This window comes from Chelon labrosus (assembly GCF_963514085.1).
Source record: "Chelon labrosus genome assembly, chromosome: 19".
In the NCBI taxonomy this organism is placed as follows: domain Eukaryota; kingdom Metazoa; phylum Chordata; class Actinopteri; order Mugiliformes; family Mugilidae; genus Chelon; species Chelon labrosus.
Window position 1 is genome coordinate 9,758,874 of NC_140352.1, and position 20,344 is coordinate 9,779,217.

At 42.0% G+C, this 20,344-nt stretch overlaps 1 protein-coding gene across 1 annotated transcript in view; it reads right to left on the reverse strand.

Moving 5' to 3' along the window:
- Nucleotides 1–6,636: 6,636 nt before the first annotated feature.
- Nucleotides 6,637–20,344, reverse strand: part of LOC311504276 (alpha-2,8-sialyltransferase 8F-like) — a 59,710-nt gene continuing 46,002 nt past the window's right edge. The window contains exons 4-7 of the mRNA XM_084567295.1: nucleotides 9,255–9,399; nucleotides 7,679–7,785; nucleotides 7,470–7,562; nucleotides 6,637–7,389 (exon numbers count right to left, since the gene is read on the reverse strand). Coding sequence (XP_084423421.1) covers nucleotides 6,924–7,389; nucleotides 7,470–7,562; nucleotides 7,679–7,785; nucleotides 9,255–9,399 — 811 coding nt within the window. The 3' untranslated portion in view covers nucleotides 6,637–6,923. The remainder of the gene's footprint in view (nucleotides 7,390–7,469; nucleotides 7,563–7,678; nucleotides 7,786–9,254; nucleotides 9,400–20,344) is intronic.

A 20,344-nucleotide genomic window follows, 5' to 3' on the forward strand; every position in this document is an offset into this window, starting at 1 on the left:
TCCTTTAACCACTAGAAGGCACGAGAAAGGGCATCAGCCATTACATTTTCACTGCCTTTTATATGGCGAACATCCAAATGATAAGGCTGTAAAAATAGTGCCCATCTCATTAACCGCTGATTTGGATTTTGCAAAGAACGCAAAAAGGTAAGGGGATTATGGTCTGTGTACACTACAAGAGGAGTTCCTGAACCAGTATACACATCAAAATGCTGTAACCCCCAGATTAATGCCAGGGCCTCCTTCTCAATAACAGAGAAGGAGGCCTGTAGGTACCCGGGTTGAGGAGGGGGTGAGATTGTCCAGAGGGATCGGGAGAAGGTATAAGTTGTTTCTGTCACTCCCATACAATAATGAAATAGGACGGATAGTGGAACCATGTCAGCCTGTTGCTATGTTGATTGCTCGTTATACTGACAGTTTCTGCAGCTAACACTGCACACATTTGTATCTCTGAGGCTGGATTACTGTAATTCATTACTGCAAGAGGAAAAACTTTGTGTTTTTCCTCTTGCAGGCTTACTTCAGGAAGATGGGCGGAGCTGCTGATGTCATGCACCTGGGTAGCCTGGGCCCAGGTTATTTAGCTGGCTCCTCATTCACACATGTCTCTCTCTCTGACCACTTGCTGCCTGTTTGGTTTGGTTTGTGTTTCGTTGTTTTATCACCACACCACACCTCATTTACACACAACACTGCATGAATTACTGACTTTACAGATTGCAGACTTCTTTATTATGTTGCTTTGGGTAATAAAGTTCAGTTTAAAGTTACGTTAAAAGTGTGTGGTCTCCCACTTTGTCTTGCTCTCTGAGCCAGGGCTATGACAAAATGGGGGCTCGTTCATTTCTAGAGTGTAATTAGACTTACTATTGAGTAGGTTTTAGTCAGTTTGTGCCAGTCTGTTGGTTCATTTGGGACTGTTGTTTGTTCAGGGTGGTAGATTTTCAAATTGCCGCCCTGTTTTGGTGACTGGTGCAATTGTTGGGAGATTCACACATGTATGACTAATTTGAGGTTGCAGTGACTGGTTAAGAGAGCAATGGTGGTCTTTTGATTGTTTTAATCCACTAAATTGATAAATACTTTCCAGATTTTCTTGTGTGAGCTGGTAAGGGAGAGCCATTGCTTATAGGAGTTTCCCCTGGTAGGAAAAGGGGTGAATCCTGCTTAGAGGTTTCATCTGGTTCATTTCTAGGCCGGTAGTGAACGTGGGTAGAGCAAAGCTCGGGAGCATCTCCGTGGCTGTGGGAAAGTGGTCAGTTGCTCGGGTACCAGCTCGTAGGCTTTTAGCACTGCAGCTTTCACCTTAACATAGACTCTACTGTTTGATGAACTCAATGCAGAATATGCTTCCTGTGCCTTTCCAGTAAATACACATTGAAGCAACAAGGTGCGTTCAAAGTCTGGCCACTCACAAGTTTCTGCAACCCGCTCAAACAAGGAAAAGAAAGTGTCAGGATCTTTCTCATTGAATTTTGGCACCAACCTTAACTTTATACCTACATCACATGTAGGAGAAGGTTCACTAGCCCCCACACTGTCCCTGCCTGAACTATCATGAAACTTGCCTTCCTTAATCAGGTTCAACTTGTAGTGTTCCAACTCTAACTTGGTCTGTTCTGTTTTAAATTTCATTTTTTCAAGTTCCAATTGTATTTCAAGCTCCTTTTGTTGTTTAAGTTTCTCATGTTCCAGTTGCAATGTTAACAACTCTGTTGTTCAAAACTTAAGGCTGCATTGGTCACTTTGGGCAGAAAGGGAGTAAGGGAGAGCCATTGCTTATAGGAGTTTCCCCTGGTAGGAAAAGGGGTGAATCCTGCTTAGAGGTTTCATCTGGTTCATTTCTAGGCCGGTAGTGAACGTGGGTAGAGCAAAGCTCGGGAGCATCTCCGTGGCTGTGGGAAAGTGGTCAGTTGCTGGTTGCTTTCTTCACTCCACTGGTTTGGCGTGCATAAATACCCCCCACATGTGACTGCCAGAAGACTAGGGTTGAGTTAGTTAGGTAAGTTTTTGTGTTAGGTAAGTTTAGGGGGGAATTCTCCTTGTGATTTTTGGTTTCTCTACATGCTGGTTTGCATAAAGTAATTGGGAAATATATTGTGGATTAAACTGGTGTTTGCCTAATTTGTACCTTAAATTAGGGGTTTGACAATGGCTTTGGTAGATGAGTTTCTTCACTCTCCTTCTGATCACCTTCTCGATCAATGCACTAAAGACCAGCTTTTGAAAATAGCTGAGCATTATGATACAGAGATTGGTGATAAACGGTTGAAAGAAAATATCAAAGCCATTTTGAAAGCAAACTTGGTGGAGGCTGGAGTTCTCAAAAGGGAGGAGTTTCTGCCCAAAGTGACCAATGCAGCCTTAAGTTTTGAACAACAGAAAGAGTTGTTAACATTGCAACTGGAACATGAGAAACTTAAACAACAAAAGGAGCTTGAAATACAATTGGAACTTGAAAAAATGAAATTTAAAACAGAACAGACCAAGTTAGAGTTGGAACACTACAAGTTGAACCTGATTAAGGAAGGCAAGTTTCATGATAGTTCAGGCAGGGACAGTGTGGGGGCTAGTGAACCTTCTCCTAGATGTGATGTAGGTATAAAGTTAAGGTTGGTGCCAAAATTCAATGAGAAAGATTCTGACACTTTCTTTTCCTTGTTTGAGCGGGTTGCAGAAACCTGTGAGTGGCCAGACTTTGAACGCACCTTGTTGCTTCAATGTGTATTTACTGGAAAGGCACAGGAAGCATATTCTGCATTGAGTTCATCAGACAGTAGAGTCTATGTTAAGGTGAAAGCTGCAGTGCTAAAAGCCTACGAGCTGGTACCCGAGCAACTGACCACTTTCCCACAGCCACGGAGATGCTCCCGAGCTTTGCTCTACCCACGTTCACTACCGGCCTAGAAATGAACCAGATGAAACCTCTAAGCAGGATTCACCCCTTTTCCTACCAGGGGAAACTCCTATAAGCAATGGCTCTCCCTTACCAGCTCACACAAGAAAATCTGGAAAGTATTTATCAATTTAGTGGATTAAAACAATCAAAAGACCACCATTGCTCTCTTAACCAGTCACTGCAACCTCAAATTAGTCATACATGTGTGAATCTCCCAACAATTGCACCAGTCACCAAAACAGGGCGGCAATTTGAAAATCTACCACCCTGAACAAACAACAGTCCCAAATGAACCAACAGACTGGCACAAACTGACTAAAACCTACTCAATAGTAAGTCTAATTACACTCTAGAAATGAACGAGAACCCATTTTGTCATAGCCCTGGCTCAGAGAGCAAGACAAAGTGGGAGACCACACACTTTTAACGTAACTTTAAACTGAACTTTATTACCCAAAGCAACATAATAAAGAAGTCTGCAATCTGTAAAGTCAGTAATTCATGCAGTGTTGTGTGTAAATGAGGTGTGGTGTGGTGATAAAACAACGAAACACAAACCAAACCAAACAGGCAGCAAGTGGTCAGAGAGAGAGACATGTGTGAATGAGGAGCCAGCTAAATAACCTGGGCCTGGGCCCAGGCTACCCAGGTGCATGACATCAGCAGCTCCGCCCATCTTCCTGAAGTGAGCCTGCAAGAGGAAAAACACAAAGACGACCCAAAAAGAGGGAGGGGTCGTCACACATCCCAACAGATCACTTTGATCTCAAAGTGTAGACCTAATTTCAACTAGATGATCGCAATCGATCATGAAGGGGTCCATGCTGTGGTGAAGTCGTTCCCTAGCAGGACGCAGAGGCATGATTGTACGGAAGCATATTATAATGACAGCTGCTATAGTTTCATAAGGATTGGGTGAATACTTCAAAAGTTATAGGCCTTAAAGTCATATGAAATGTTTCTGTGTCACCTGTAGAGCCCCCTGTAGAAGTAATGTCATGCAACTTGATGCGTATCTACACAATATTGTACAGATTGTGTATGGCAAATTGCATGCTATTGCAGTTTTTGAGATATTGAAATGTTGCTTCTGTAGCGCCCCCTAGAGAGCAAGGTTCACAAAATTTGGGGTGCTTGTACAGAATCATATTATTATCAATGATATGAAGTTTGATTAAGTTTGGGTGTATACTTCACAAAATATTAGCTTTGGAGTTATATTGTGCAGTGCTGTAAAAATTAATTAGCCATTAACTTTGTAATCAATAACCCTGCTAAAGTTCTTTTGAAGAATTTTCATTATCTTTGTCCATAAATCATACATGCCAGGTTTGGTGAGAATTGGATGAACGAGCTAGGAGGAGTTGATTTTTCAAAATGGCATAAAAAATGGCAGGCGGAAATGGGCATGGCCTAGTCCACTTATGTATGACTGACAGTCATACATAAGTGCATCAGTGTGTATTTTGAGGTATGTGGCAATTCTGTTACAGGAATAAACAAAGGTTTTGTACAATTAGAAAGAGAAAAAGTCCAGAACAAGCCTCTAATCCTTTAGGTTTAGTGGTTTAGCTACATGGCTATGTTGGTCAAGGAAAATATGTTTTTCCGCCACACTTAATTATAATATTTTAGGAAGGATTTCCAGTACTGGTAGTGTAGTGAGAATTATGTGGATAAGGTTTGAGAACCGACAATCCTTCGAGTTGATGCTCAAAGCTGCCACTTGAAGGAGAACCACCTCCTGCTGAATGTCAGCAAAACAAAGGAACTGATCATGGATTTCAGCAGGAAACAGCAGAGTGACTTCCATCCACTTATTATCTGTGGCTCTGAGGTGGAAAGAGTAGACACTTTCAGATACCTGGGAGTGACCATCTCACAGGACCTGTCATGGACTCATCACCTGAACACCATCGTGAAGAAGGCCAGACAGCCTCTCTACCTCCTCAGATGCCTCAGAGACTTTAAGCTCCCTCTCAAGGTGCTCAGGAACGTTTACACCTGCACCATCGAGAGCATCTTGTTTCCCTACCTGTTTCGTATAATCACCTATGTGGGATGGGACAATAAAAACAGTGGCATTACCAGTAGAAACTCAGATTCATACATGTGTGTTTTTTTACCAAAGCCTTTTGTAAAATGTACATTTCTTTGACATTTCTTTGAGTGCCATTCTGGTATCTGGTACCTTTCCAAGTTTTCCTTTTTCATATTCAATGATCAATACTTTTGAATTGCATGTGAAAAAATACTTATTTTCCTATAAAATAAATAAACTGAATCGACCAAAGTCTCTGCATCTTTTGTTTTAGGTCCATAGAGGAAAATAAATATCAAGAGTAAAAGGCTTTCTACTATGAAAACACAGTATATTGTATTGTCCTGTTATTGTTGTCAGCATGAGATGTGTGTGTGACTTTGATTGGTGCAGAGCAGGAGGTCTCTGCAGTCCTATCAGGAGAATTACAAACGCATGGGCTATCCCAGGAGCAATGTCCAGGATGGCAACTTGTGGCAGTGGGCTGTTTTCCTCTAAAAAGGAACTAGCATTTGATGCTGTTAATGGCCTAACTGGCTGGATGCACTGACCCTGCATGAATTTAGAAACAATGCACACATGCTTCCATTATGAGAAGGAGCAGGGGGAAACAAACTGCCCTAGTACGTCCTGATTCATGTTGAAATGTGCTGTCCACATGGTAAGAGTGGAGAGTGGAAAGTGTGGTGATGAACAGAACTAATATCATAAAAATATGATATAATATAACATGATATATAAATAAAAAATATGAGGCCTAATGATGAACAGAAATAATACTAATGACTCATGAACCGCAAGTGCCCTACATATTTAATACATCAAGTTTAAAATGAGGGAAAAAACGCTAAATTCTTTTAAATCACTGTATCATATGGTGCACTACTCATAAAATGAACACTGAGCACAAACTGTGCCCCAGAGCTGGCTGAACACATTGTTTGTAAGAAGAAATGTTGTATTCGAATGACAAATCTTGGCAGGGTTTGTCCACTTAATAACTCAGAGACAAATCATACAAAATGAGACGTCTGGGAAAAGCTCTCGCTGCCTCGTTGGACAAGTGAATTCAACTGCAGCCACGGATACAAATGACTTTCTCAGACAAATGTTTATTATCTTTTACTTCACTTTGGACTCGTTCTGTCCACAAATAAAACAAAATTACACATAGTATATCTACAATTGGCTCACCAAGAGTTTGGTCTAAATCTTGTACATTATCTCTCTGTATATGCCAAAAAGCATTGTTAATATTCAAAAAGTGTCAGCATGAAAGGCATCATGGTCAGTTATAGTCTTTATGAAAAAGTGCACAGTTCATAAATGCCTTCTTCCTGTACAAGTTTTGCCACTTTGAGGCAGTAAAGCGCTTATCCTTGTCTGGTCACTGTGGTGACAAGGGTTAACACAAGCTCGCCATGGCGACCTCTGTGAGCAAAGACCCCCTTAGATGCGTTTAGTTGCATTACAATTCTTGTTTCTTTCTGTGGCGTCACTGTTCAGTTCTTGGCTCCAAGCGTCACCTAATGTCCTCTGACAGCCCACGTAAAGCAGCCATGCTTTGTCTTTAAGTGAAAACCACAAAGTTACCCTCAACTGTTACCAGAATATTTTTAAGTGGTTAAATATGTTACATGTTTTATAACAGAAACATCTAGCCAGACCATAACCATAGAGAGGAGGTATTTGATACTTTTCAAAATAGTTGGATCTAAAAGGTGTCATTAGCAACTAACATAAGGCACGGCACTGTAGACAAAGACCTAACAACAGCATCCCATTTCAATCAAGAAAAAATCCGGATTCCAGCTGGAAGATTTATGGTAATAAATACAGTGATAGATACACCAGGAGACGGTTTACAAAAATGTTAAAATCTTCCTATTGTTGCATTTGGATTTAATTACAAATGTCTTTATGGCCTTTATGCTACGAAAGGTTGCCCTTACTCTATAGGCTGTCATTTTTCCCTGGGAACTAATTCTCACAGTCTCTCAGGTGAAGCCTGAGCACACCCTCACTGTGCAGCTGCAACAGGAGGTCGAACTCAACCGGCATGGCATGGAATTGCGTGGTTTTTATGTCATCATAGTAGTGGTTAGTCAGGGGACGGAAGTCGTGTGGGTGATTACCGAATGGCCAGAATCCGTACAGATTCACATCGGTACAGAATTCCAGTGCTATGCTGGCCATAATTATGCCAGTGCTGAGCCGGGGCGACTTCAGACCCATAGAGCGCCAGAAGAGAGCCAGACAATCAAGGTACTCAGGGTTGCAGAAGACAGCTTGCATGGGGCTATTAAAGTCCTCGATGGTGTACAGAGCCCGCAGACACACAGGAGTGTTGTAGCCAAATGAGAAGGCAGGAAGGACCAGCATGGAGCTGCCATAGGTGCGCAGACCCTCTATAAATGGACGCCGCCTTTCCGCTAGAGCCCCATACCTGGAAATAAACAGCTGTTGTGAAGCAACAAGACTAAATATATTTTACGTAAGGTGACACACACTGATTGCCTCGCTCACTTGTTCATGAGCATGCTCGGGTTTGCAGTCACAAGGTCAGTCTTGACGCCAACATGTTTCTCGTATCCATTTTCCAAAGGTGGTAGGTTGCACCTGAACAAGCAACAAACACGACATAAAAAGTAAATAGAATTTCCACAAATAAGAGTTTATTATGTTGATTATCACTGCCAGCTATGTTTGTCCCCCACTCGGGACACCTTTCTCACCTCATAACAAACTCAGCTGAATCAATCCTTTTCCCACAGCTGCTGTTTGTCAAGATCCCACCATTCCCAACAACAGCACAAGTTGTTTTTTTTGAGAAAGGGTGGTCCTTAAATGAACACCAAACAAAAACACGTGACAAAACAACAACATAACGCATTTGTTTTTTTGTGAGTGTGTGTGTTGTGTAAGACAAATCCCTATGGTATAGGAGCAAAGCTGGATATCATTTGCAAATGAGATCCAAATAACCAAACAGGACCCATATAAATGCGAAGTTTTGGTGATAAACAGAAATGTCGACCATATCTTGGTGAGCCTAGTGGTGCATGTTTTACGGCTTGCTGTCAATGTGGTGTCCTCACCAACATATTTATGTTTTTGACAGTGAGTGCTCGGAATTCATTTGATATCTCCCCCAATTAAATTATTATTTCGATTTCGGCAAAATAATGCATTTTTTTTGCCACATTTGGCAGAGATGTAGTACAGATATGATGAACCTGTTCGGTTTCGGTGAAGGGACTACAGATTTTGAAATGAGATGCAGTCTATTTATCTCATCTGACAGATTCACTGCAGGCCCTTGAGGAACAAACTAAAAACCTCCAAAAGCTCTTTTGGGGGAGATATAAAATTAACACTTCTAACGCTATGGTTAATATATTTTTGAGTGGATGCGTTTCTGCTTTCAGTGTATGCTTGTTATATGCTTGCTTGTTATATGTTGTATGCTTGGTGTATTTGATGTGGACACATTTTTCTCATACATTCACATTTCTACGATGATAGTTTTCCCTGCGTTTCACCTCAATATGTGGAGATCTTCATCATCTTCTATACCCGCTTATTCCTGTTAACGATCGTGGGGGTCTGCTGGAGCCTATCCCAGCTGTCATCGGGCAAGACACCCTGGACAGGTCGCCAGTCCATCGCAGGGCCAACACAGAGACACAGTGCTAACCACTGTGCCGCCCCAATATGTGGTTTCATATTCTTTTACGACTATTCTTATCTTATTTTTATCTTTTAATTGTTTTATTTTTATGTGCAACTGAGCAACTGTGAGCAAGCAAGCCTGTCTAAGTTAAACAGCTTAAATACATGTACGTGGCTGAGGTCAAAGCCACAATCAGAATCCTCCAAACAAGAGGAAGTTGGGGGAAAATAGAAGTCACCACTGACTCATACTTAGTCATGTTTTAACAGCTGTCTTTATTATTAGGTGCCCTACATTTAGGTCTGTTATTTACTCAATGTTCTGGGTTAATGATATGACAGTAATGAATACTGATGATCAAGTTCATGACAAGTTTTTCTGAGTGATTAAAAAATATTACAATTATTATATGTCAGTGTTTACACTGTAAAAATCAAGTGTGTTGTGGTATTTATTGACATCATCCTAATGTGACAGCTCTCAGAGGTGGGGGTATAGCTCCGTGGTGGAGCATTTCACTGTGCATCAAGAGGTCCCCAGTTCAAATCTGGGTGCCCCCTGTGTGTTGTGCTTTTAGCAGTGTCAAACAGGCAATGCATGACGAATTAGTGTTCACAAAGCAGCGACAAAAAACATACCTTCATAAAGGTCCTGAAAATCTCCGGGGTCACCTGGAGAGTCCTCTTCTTCTCCCCGTCATAAACAAGCTTTGAGCCCACTGGAGTGTTCGCCTGGGTAATGATGGCTTCGGAGAAACCATTGCACTTACTGTGCAGTCGAGAGCTGGGGAATCAGAAAGACTTTTGAAACGGTTGTAACTGTTTAATAGATGCAACAGATTCTTCTTTTATGCAATGAAAAGTCCGTGTTGAGTAAAAGCGATCTTTTCAGGTGAAATCCCTCGTACCATAACTCATGCGAAGTTTATACATGCTATATTTAGACCTCGCCCGCGAGTTCCTGTCTCGATGCATGCTTTTATTTCCACTTCTCCTTCCACATCACCAGCTGTTCTTCATTCAATTCTTAAATTGGCTGAAAGTATTATTTTGCATGGACCTTCCCACCGGAATTACAACACACTGTGCATGCAACAACAGTTTGCTATCCTACTATAAGATTTTGTTGGGGGGGAGAGGGGGTATGACCGATTTGTATCTAGAAATTCTTAAATGTAACAGAAAAGACAAAAGATTCCCTTACCTGAAGTTTTGGTAATTGTCCTCCCGCTTCTTCCAGGTTTTTGAGTAACGTTGCATTACTTTTTCGATGACCTCCCTGCGACACACACATTGAAGCACACAGTCAGGTGTGTTGTCTCTTTTGGTGCTGACATGACTTCATTTGATGATGGCATAAACAAAGAGGAAGCACAAGGAAATGCCATGACGAAAGTTTGCTCTCACCTGCAGCCTTTACAGAGGACAGGGGGCTTCAGAGGTCTCTTCTCTTGGGGAGGCAGGTGAATTTGCAGAGGTTCCACATGACTGAGGAAAGACAGGACAGATTCGAGAAATCAAAATAAAATAAGTAATCTGCCTCTGAGCCATCTTCTTGGCTTCACTCATTTTACTCTGTTGCTCATATCTACTGAGAAGTGAGTCATGAAAATGCCATAAAGTATTATTAGTTAAGACAGCAGGTTATCAGAAAATATTCCCATGCAAACATCTACCTGCCTTCACATAAATCTCTTTATACTCTACTCATAAAACTCTATAGCATGTACACATAAAAACAGGTGGGAGAGGGAGTAAAATCCTGCAAGTGTACAAACCCACGCATAGAGACCTTTGCCACAGCACGAGATATCTGCCTGTCACTGTCTGCGGCAAGTTTCTGAACAGTTGTGTCTCCCTCTTCATGTTTTCAAATTTCCAGAACAGACCTTTAGAAATATCTGATCCAACTAGACTAGTAACATGTGAACCTGTCTGACTCGTTAGGGGTCCATGCAAATGAAGCTGCAGGATCCCTACTGATTTTGTTGCAGTTTTTGTTGTTGTTGTTCTTCTTCTCATTATTATAATATGTATCTTTTTCTGCGTAGCTAAAGTGTCTACCCAGGACAAACTGCAAGGGTGAAAGGCATCAAACCTGGTAACTTGATAGAAGTCCTAGAATGTCACTTTGCCAAGGTGTCAATAAACATGCCTGCAGCTAGGTGGTGATATATTAAGCCAATTTACGTTTTGGCTCATATCTCGAGAACTGTGACCCATTGATTCCTTACATATCACTGGTTCTTATGGACTAGTCCACGCCCATTTCTGGATTGCCATTTCTTTCCGCCATTTTGAAAAAATTGCACCTCAAAGCAAAATGAGCTCCTCCTAGCCCTTTCATCCAATTTTCACCAAACTTGGACTGTATCATTTATGGACAAAGATCATGAAAAGTGCAATAGCTAACTTCATGACATTTGGTATACACAATCTGTAACATATTGTGTAGACGCCCATCAAGTTGCGTGACATTACGTCAACGGGGGGCGCTACAAGTGACACGGAAACATTTCATATGACTTTAAGGCCTATAACTTTGGAAGTATTCACCCAATCCTTATGAAACTTTACAACAGTCATTATAATATGGTTGCGTACAATCATGGCAAGTTTGGGAAATTCGGGCTGTACGGGGTGCTACAACGCCTACATGTTTATATCTCACAAACCACCACAGTCAACTGCTTGAAATTTGACAACAATAATCTATGGATGACTCCTTACAAGCCCACCAAGTTTCATGCAATACGGTCTATAGGGGGCGGTACTGGTGACTTATGCCTCTGCGTCCCGCTCGGGGACGACTTCACCACGGCATGGGCCCTTTTGTCTAGTTATCTTTATTGTTCTTAATAAATGCTCTACCTGCAGGACTAAACTCAGAGTCCATCCTGATATAGCTATATCATCTAATATTTAACTTTTAAGTGATCGTGTTGAGGCTGTTTTCTGCTTTTGACTTATCCAAGATAGCATCATTATAACACTATGAAAGTGAGACGTCAGACAACTCAGCCTGTTGCTTATTTTAAATTTAGCTGATCTTCATACTCTTAGAGTGCTTAGTATTAGTTCTGTGTTCATCTCTGATTTATATTACAGTCAACTTAAGGTCTTGCACTTGTCCCTCAAACCAATAAAGACAAAAAGTCATAAGTCATAATGTCATCTTAGAAGCATTGATGGACAATTTATACTGTATTAAATAGATTTCATAGGTCAATCTTAACACAGTTAGCGTCATTTCATGGTGTGAACTCCTAATACCTAACACCAACAATACTTCCACAGCTATGTGCATTTTGTCAAAGGACGTAAGTGGAAAAGTAGTTGGAAAAAAAACTGCAAAGAGTGAAGAAAACTTGGGTGGAAACTCCCAAGACTCCTGTTTCTCTCCCACTGCTACATCAGCATCATCTAATGTCAAATCCCAGCAGGGCTTTTTAGCGCGATCCACATCCCAAATAGTAAAACTCAGCTGTATTAAGGAGATTGTGTTTGTGCTTCCTGGTAGAGAGGTAATTGCATACTTACTTGTTGTCGAAAATGAACCAGGTGAGACTGGTCAGCAGGCCCCCCAAAAATACGAGAGTGATCATCAAAGAGAAGAATGACTTTGCGAACTGTCCCCTCATACCTCACCTTGTGAAACGCTAATGACACGTGTCCTAATTACAATATGTCTACACTGATCCTTCTAGTGTTTTCACATTCCTCCTCCTCTCAATTTGCTCCCCCTGACTGTGTCTCAGGCACACTGTTAATCTTTCTCTTTGTCTCTCCTTTTCTCTGTTCTCTTTTACAACACTCAACTCCTCCTCATCCTGCTCTTGTCTGTCTGGTTTGCCTCAGTATTCCTGTCCCTCGTTCAGGGAGTGAGCAAGCCTTCTTAGTCATTCACCTATCTTCAGTTTCGGTCACTTGCTCAGGCAAGTCCTCAGTCGTCTTTGCAACTCTACTTTTTGCTCTCTTCCCGCTTGGGTCCAGGTCAGCTGGGTTGAAACTTTGTTTGGGTTGTCCACATCCTACTTTAATCCTTGTCATGTCTCTCTGGTCCACCAGTCTTCTTTTCTCTGTCTCACATTTGATTGATATACACTGAACAAATATATAAACACAACACTTTTGTTTTTGCTCCCATTTTTCATTAGCTGAACTCAAAGATCTAAAACATTTTCTATATAAACAAAAAAAAACATTTCTCTCAAATGTTGTTCACAAATCTGTCTAAATCTTTGATAGTGAGCACTTCTCTTTTGCCGAGATAATCCATCCCACCTCACAGGTGTGGCATGTCAAGATGCTGATTAGACAGCACGATTACTGCACAGGTGTGCCTTAGGCTGGCCACAATAAAAGGCCACTCTAAAATGTTCAGTTTTATCACACAGCACAATGCCACAGATGTCACAAGTTTTGAGGGAGCGTGCAATTGGCATGCTGACAGCAGGAATGTCCACCAGAGCTGTTGCCTGTGAATTGAATGTTCATTTCTCTACAATAAGCCGTCTCCAAAGAAGACTTCAGAGAATTTGGCAGTACATCCAACCGGCCTCACAACCGCAGACCACGTGCAACCACACCAGCCCAGGACCTCCACATCCAGCATGTTTACCTCCAAGATCGTCTGAGACCAGCCACTCGGACAGCTGCTGCAACAATCGGTTTGCATAACCAAAGAATTTCTGCACAAACTGTCAGAAACCATCTCAGGGAAGCTCATCTGCATGCTCATCGTCCTCATCGGGGTCTCGACCTGACTGTAACCGACTTGAGTGGGCAAATACTCGCATTCGATGGCGTCTGGCACGTTGGAGAGGTGTTCTCTTCATGGATGAATCCCGGTTTTCACTGTTCAGGGCAGATGGCAGACAGCGTGGGTGAGCGGTTCTCTGATGTCAATGTTGTGGATCGAGTGGCCCATGGTGGCTGTGGGGTTATGGTATGGGCAGGCATATGTTATGGACAACGAACACAGGGGCATTTTATTGATGGCATTGTGAATGCACAGAGGTACCGTGACGAGATCCTGAGGCCCATTGTTGTGCCATTCATCCACGACCATCACCTCATGTTGCAGCATGATAATGCATGGCCCCATGTTGCAAGGATCTGTACACAATTCCTGCATGGCCAGCATACTCACTGGACATGTCACCCATTGAGCATGTTTGGGATGCTCTGGATCGGCATATACGACCAGTATATCCAGCAACTTCGCACAGCCATTGAAGAGGAGTGGACCAACATTCCACAGGACACAATCAACAACCTGATCAACTCTATGCAAAGGAGATGTGTTGCACTGCGTGAGGCAAATGGTGGTCACACCAGATACTGACTGGACCATTGAAAAATGGGAGCAAAAACAAAAGTGTTGCGTTTATATTTTTGTTCAGTGTATAATAAACGGCACCATTCAAACATCTTATATCTCACTCGGCAGAGAATCAAAATGTACTTGACTTGACCACTAGCAAGCAGCTACGAACTAAGGCACTCAGCCACTCGAGTCATGAGTCCCTACTTAACTGAGAGCAGGGAGTCAACAGCCACTCACTTGGTCGGCAGAGAAACGAAACTTAACCGACTCAGGGATCATTCTCATCTCAGAGAAAACACAAATACTCTTAATCTGTTGCCACATATAGCCAGTCTAAAGATGGACAAAAACTGAATATATTTCAAAATTTAGACCATTAATTTTCTTCTAGACTGTAACGTTATGATACTGAATCTCACTGGAGCCTATGTTGTGAGTGAATTAATGGACTACTCTGCATCTACTCCACATACACTCTAGACCATAAGAAAATAAAATATTATTTCGTAGTAGTGACCCTGTCCTCATTCATTTTTATTTATTTTTTGCACAGCCTAATTTTGAACTTTAAGTTTGGCTTATGTAAGCTACTTGATATGATTTTCAGTGGCTATGTATCACAACTGATAAACGGCAATAACAGGTAACTGTAATAATCCGTTTTAAGGTGTTTACTATGCTTTATTATGTCTCGTGTGAATGTACACTTTCTTACGCAGTCGGACCATTTCGGGTCAAGTGACTCAAGTGACTCGCACAACCCGGTTTATATCAGTGAGTGACTCAGACTGATCCGAATCCCTCACAAGATCTGGGTTTTACACTACTACCAACAACTGGAGCTCTTTCAGTTCCGCCCCCAACCCAGAGCCCCAGCCTTCCCTCTCTGCTTTCCCCTCCCTCCCCCAGTCATCCTCCGCCCACACCCCCTGAACCCCTCTCCCCTTTGGACACAAAGGTGGCAGTAACATGAGTACCCAGCACTGAATTAGCCCACAGTTTGTTCCTCTTGAGTAGTGTGTGTGTGTCAGAAAATACAGTCAGGTCCATAAATATTGGGACATCGACACAATTCTAATCTTTTTGGCTCTATACACCACCACAATGGATTTGAAATGAAAAAACAAGATGTGCTTTAACTGCAGACTTTCAGCTTTAATTTGAGGGTATTTACATCCAAATCAGGTGAACGGTGTAGGAATTACACAGTTTGTATATGTGCCTCCCACTTTTTAAGGGACCAAAAGTAATGGGACAAATTAACAATCATAAATCAAACTTTCACTTTTTAATACTTGGTTGCAAATCCTTGCAGTCAATTACAGCCTGAATTCTGGAACGCATAGACATCACCAGACGCTGGGTTTCATCTCTGGTGATGCTCTGCCAGGCCTCTACTGCTGTCTTCAGTTCCTGCTTGTTCTTGGGGCAGCAAGTGAAATGCACGCTCAATTGGATTCAGGTCAGGTGATTGACTTGGCCATTGCATAACATTCCACTTCTTTGCCTTAAAAAACTCTTTGGTTGCTTTCGCAGTATGCTTCGGGTCATTGTCCATGTGCACTGTGAAGTGCCGTCCAATGAGTTCTGAAGCATTTGGCTGAATATGAGCAGATAATATTGAAACACTTCAGAATTCATCCTGCTGCTTTTGTCAGCAGTCACATCATCAATAAATACAAGGGAACCAGTTCCATTTGCAGCCATACATGCCCACACCATGACACTACCACCACCATGCTTCACTGATGAGGTGGTATGCTTTGGATCATGAGCAGTTCCTTTCCTTCTCCATACTCTTCTCTTCCCATCACTCTGGTACAAGTTGATCTTTGTCTCATCTGTCCATAGGATGTTGTTCCAGAACTGTGAAGGCTTTTTTGGATGTTGTTCGGGAAACTCTAATCTGGCCTTCCTGTTTTTGAGACTCACCAATGGTTTACATCTTGTGATGAACCCTCTGTGTTCACTCTGGTGAATTCTTCTATTGATTGTTGACTTTGACACACATACACCTACCTCCTGGAGAGTGTTCTTGATCTGGCCAACTGTTGTGAAGGGTGTTTTCTTCACCAGGGAAAGAATTCTTCTGTCATCCACCACAGTTGTTTTCCGTGGTCTTCCAGGTCTTTTGGTGTTACTGAGCTCACCGGTGCGTTCTTTCTTTTTAAGAATGTTCCAAACAGTTGATTTGACCACACCTAATGTTTTTGCTATCTCTCTGATGGGTTAGTTTTGATTTTTCAGCCTAATGATGGCTTGCTTCACTGATAGTGACAGCTCTTTGGATCTCATATTGAGAGTTGACAGCAACAGATTCCAAATGCAAATAGCACACTTGAAATGAACTCTAGACCTTTTATCTGCTCTTTGTAAATGGGATAATGAGGGAATAACACACACCTGCATTATGTGCTGCTGTGTCTGTGGGGGGTGGATGTTGGGGGGTGGGGTGCTATGGAGGTCCTCCAGCGTTCAACAGTCTCACAGCCTCCGGGAGGAAGCTGTTCGTCAGTCTGGTGGTCCTGCTCTTAATGCTCCACAGTCTCCTGCCTGAAGAGAGAGGGACAAACAGTTTGCGTGCGGGGCGGGTGGGGTCTTTCCTGATGCAGGTGTCCCTTTTCCTGCATCTGGAGGTGTAAATGTCCGTGGTGGTGTACAGACTGCGTCCCTTCTTTTCTGCCGCAAAGCAGCTGCCGTGCCACGGTGATGCAGGAACACAGGACGCTCTCCACCACTCATCTGTAGAAGGATGTCAGGACTGAGCTCCCAAGTCCGGCGCACCTCAGCCTCCTGAGAAAATAGAGGCGCTGGTGTGCCTTCCTAATCAGGCAGGAAGTGTTGGTGCTCCGGGTGAGGTCGTCATTGATGTGGACGCCCAGGTACCTGTAGGTGGAGACCACTTCCACCGCTGTCCCTCCGATGTGCAGGGGAGGGGGGAGGTGTCTGCCCCTTCTGAAGTCCACGATCTCCTTGGTTTTCTTCACGTTGATGCAGAGGTTGTTTTCTCTGCACCAACCCTCCAGGTGTTCCACCTCCTTCCTGTAAGTGGACTCGTCGTTGTTAGCGATGAATCCAACCACAGCTGTATTGTCCGCGAACTTCACAATCAGACAGCTTGGATGTATCCCTGAGCAGTCGTGTGTGAGCAGGGAGGGGGCTCAGCACACAACCCTGGGGAGGGCGCCGGTGCTGAGGGTGAACAGACTGTGGCCTGTCTGTTAGGAAGTCCTGGACCCAGCAAAGGGTGGCGCTCAGTCCGAGCGTTGTCAGTTTCTGTACCAGGGTCTGTGGTATGATGGTGTTGCAGGCTGATGTGAAATCAACAAAGAGCATGCGAACATAAGAGTCCTTGTTCTCTAAGTGGGTGAGGGCTGTGTGTACCACAGTAGATATGGCATCATCTGTGGATCGGTTCTTCTTGTATGCATACTTGTGCGGGTCCACAGTGACATCGATGCAGTCCTTGATGCGGGCCATGACCAGTCTCTCGAAGCACTTCATGATTATCGGGGTGAGGGCTACCGGTCAATAGTCCCATTTACATCTTGAGACTGAAGTCTCTGGCTGACTACCCATAGCAAACCAAAAAAAAAAAAAAAAGATAATGTAAGTGGGCAGGGTTGCTTGGCATGAAGCAAAGAAGGTCAATAAAATTACATCAATCACACACACCTAGTTTTACAGGCATCTGGTTTATTACACACCAACAGGGAAGTTATGATAGTCTGGTAGTCTGCAGTCCTTCCTAATTTGCTGCCATATTTTTAAGCAATTGAAAATGATCATATTATCCATCTTGACAGTTGCAGGAGGTCTGGGTGTTGAGAAGAGAAGTGCTGGAAGAGAACTGTTGTCGACATCACTCATTTCAATGGCAACCCAGGGGGGAGTCTTGGCAGATACCTCCATATTATATCCTTCCTGCCAATAGACAAGGGCTCTAGAATTCGCTGCCCAGTAGTAATGCAGGAAATATGGCAGTCCTAACCCACCCATTTTCCCCGGTTTATGTAAATGAGTTTTTGATATTCTGTGAGCTTTAAAGCCCCAAATAAAAGATAGAACTATCGAATCCAAAGACTTGAAAAAAGATCGTGCCAAAAAAATCTTGATGGTTTTTATTCGACCCACCATAGAAAGAGGAAGAGTCCTCCATTTTTCAATGTCCCTCCTCAGTTTCTCCACTTTCTCAAGAAAGTTCAGCGTAATCTCACAAGTTTTATACAGATTTAATTACCACAAAGTTCATATAATTATTTAAAAAAAATTAATAAATAAAACTATTTTTGACCAAGGTACAAAACAAAACTGAAAAAGCAGCACTCCTTTATATCTTTGAGGCCTTGTTTGTCTCCAATTTGAATATTTCCAGCAAAATCTTTACCTTTGTGTGTACGATAGGTGGATGGGACAGGAAAAAAAAAAAAATGCACGAGAGAGGAGTCTCAGATGGAATAGAGTCGGAGCTACTCTTCTATGTCTCTGTCGGACACCTCTCCAACATCTCCCTGATGTCTTTCAGCAGCTGGAAGATGGCGGCCAGCTGCTCACGTTGCACCGTGAGAATATGTGCAGCAAAAACACACACAATCTGAAGCAACTTTTCTGGCATCTGCAAAAAATTAGCAAAATTTGTTCTGTACACCCCTCCCCCCAAAAATACCTGTATTTGATATTTTTTTAATTGCAAAAAAATAAAAAATTAAAATAAAAATATAGAGCAGGTGAATTTAAAGATGTTCAAAAAATATTTTCATTCTAGCAGGATGTTAGATGAATACACCGATAACAAAGCTGTAACAGGTCTTCTATGCTTTATTAACCACCCTTCAAGAGCTATGATATATAATATTGTTTTATTATTAATTTGCTCACTTCTATTACATTACAGTTGAGCTAAAATTTGACTCTGAGGAAAACATTTCAAGTTCTTATTTGCTTTTTTACTGCAAGTTAGATGTAATTGTTACTGTTACCCATCCCCTTCAACCCTTTTCATCCCATCCCCTCAACTCTTTTCATCCCTTTTCATCCCATCCCATTCGACCCCCTTTCATCCCTTCCCTTCGACCCTTTTCATCCCATCCAGGCAACCCCCTTTAATCCTGGAGTGATGGAACTAGTTGGACCCCTGTCGGTGATTTTTCAACTGATTCAACAAGTTGAATTGATGACAATGAAATTCTTTCACACTTACTCTCTTGCATCTCTTCTGTCTTTATTTATTCTTAAGGTTAAACTACACAAATATTTTCACAGGAACATGATCATCAAACTAGATGGGTGGCAGCTCTTCCAAACTTCTGAGCTAATAGTTACTGTTCATCTACTGCCACCTGCTGGTATGAAGAGTTATTTCCTTTCATGGAGGCGCAGAACATACTCGGCAGCAAGGAAATAGTCTTTGTGATGTGTTCAAGTGCCACTTTTTGGTTCAGACAAAAGCGATGTGAGGCAATGTCACACTTGGCCTTCACTGATGGGAGTCAGTGGCAGTCCTTGGTTCTAGTGATTGGTTGGGAGGTTGTGGACCATTGCACCGTAGGATTTTCATAGGTTTTAGCTGATCACCGAAGGTCTTTCATTGTCTATTGTGTCTAGAATAATGAGATTTATGTTCAGCGACTGCTTAGTAAGGTATTCGCATGTCCTGCTTCCAAGATTCTAACTTGGATACAAACAAATAAACTAATTAACATTTTATTTAATTGTTTATTTTTGTCAAAAAATTACAGTTTTATTTTTGGTTCCTAAAGTGGCAGACATTCCCCATTTTTAATATTTAATTATTAACATTTGTCAATAATAATTTCCAAGAGACAAACTGCTGTAGTCTTTCATGTTGTGTCTTTACCTAGTTCTAAATTAACTACTGATAATGTAGTATTATAGATAAAGTTCATTAATAAGTCACTGGTGTATTATCTCCAATATTAAAAAGCTCAACACAACAATAAAAGAGTACCAGACCATGCAACAATAGACAGACACGCCTCAGATTCTGCTGCAGATGAAATGGACTTGGTAGATGAACAGATATCAACAGGCGACTCTAGTGTGTTTAGCGCCCTGGGCAAACTTCAGGAACATATATACACACGTCATTATGCAAAGTTCAAAATGCTCAATATGTCAAAAAACCAAAAACAAATATGTGTATAATGTATATATCTTTTAAGCTGGCTTAATGAACTCAGGACCTCATCAACAGCATGGAAAACATTCATGTTGGTGTCATATCATAAGTTGAAAAATAAACATCGTATTGGGTTGTAACGGTAACATCATTATAGAACAAGTAAAATTATGCCCAGTTCTGTCGCCCTTTGTAAGAGCAAACGAGCAAGCAACATAGCAATAGGCTGACATGGTTCCACTATCCATCCTATTTCATTAT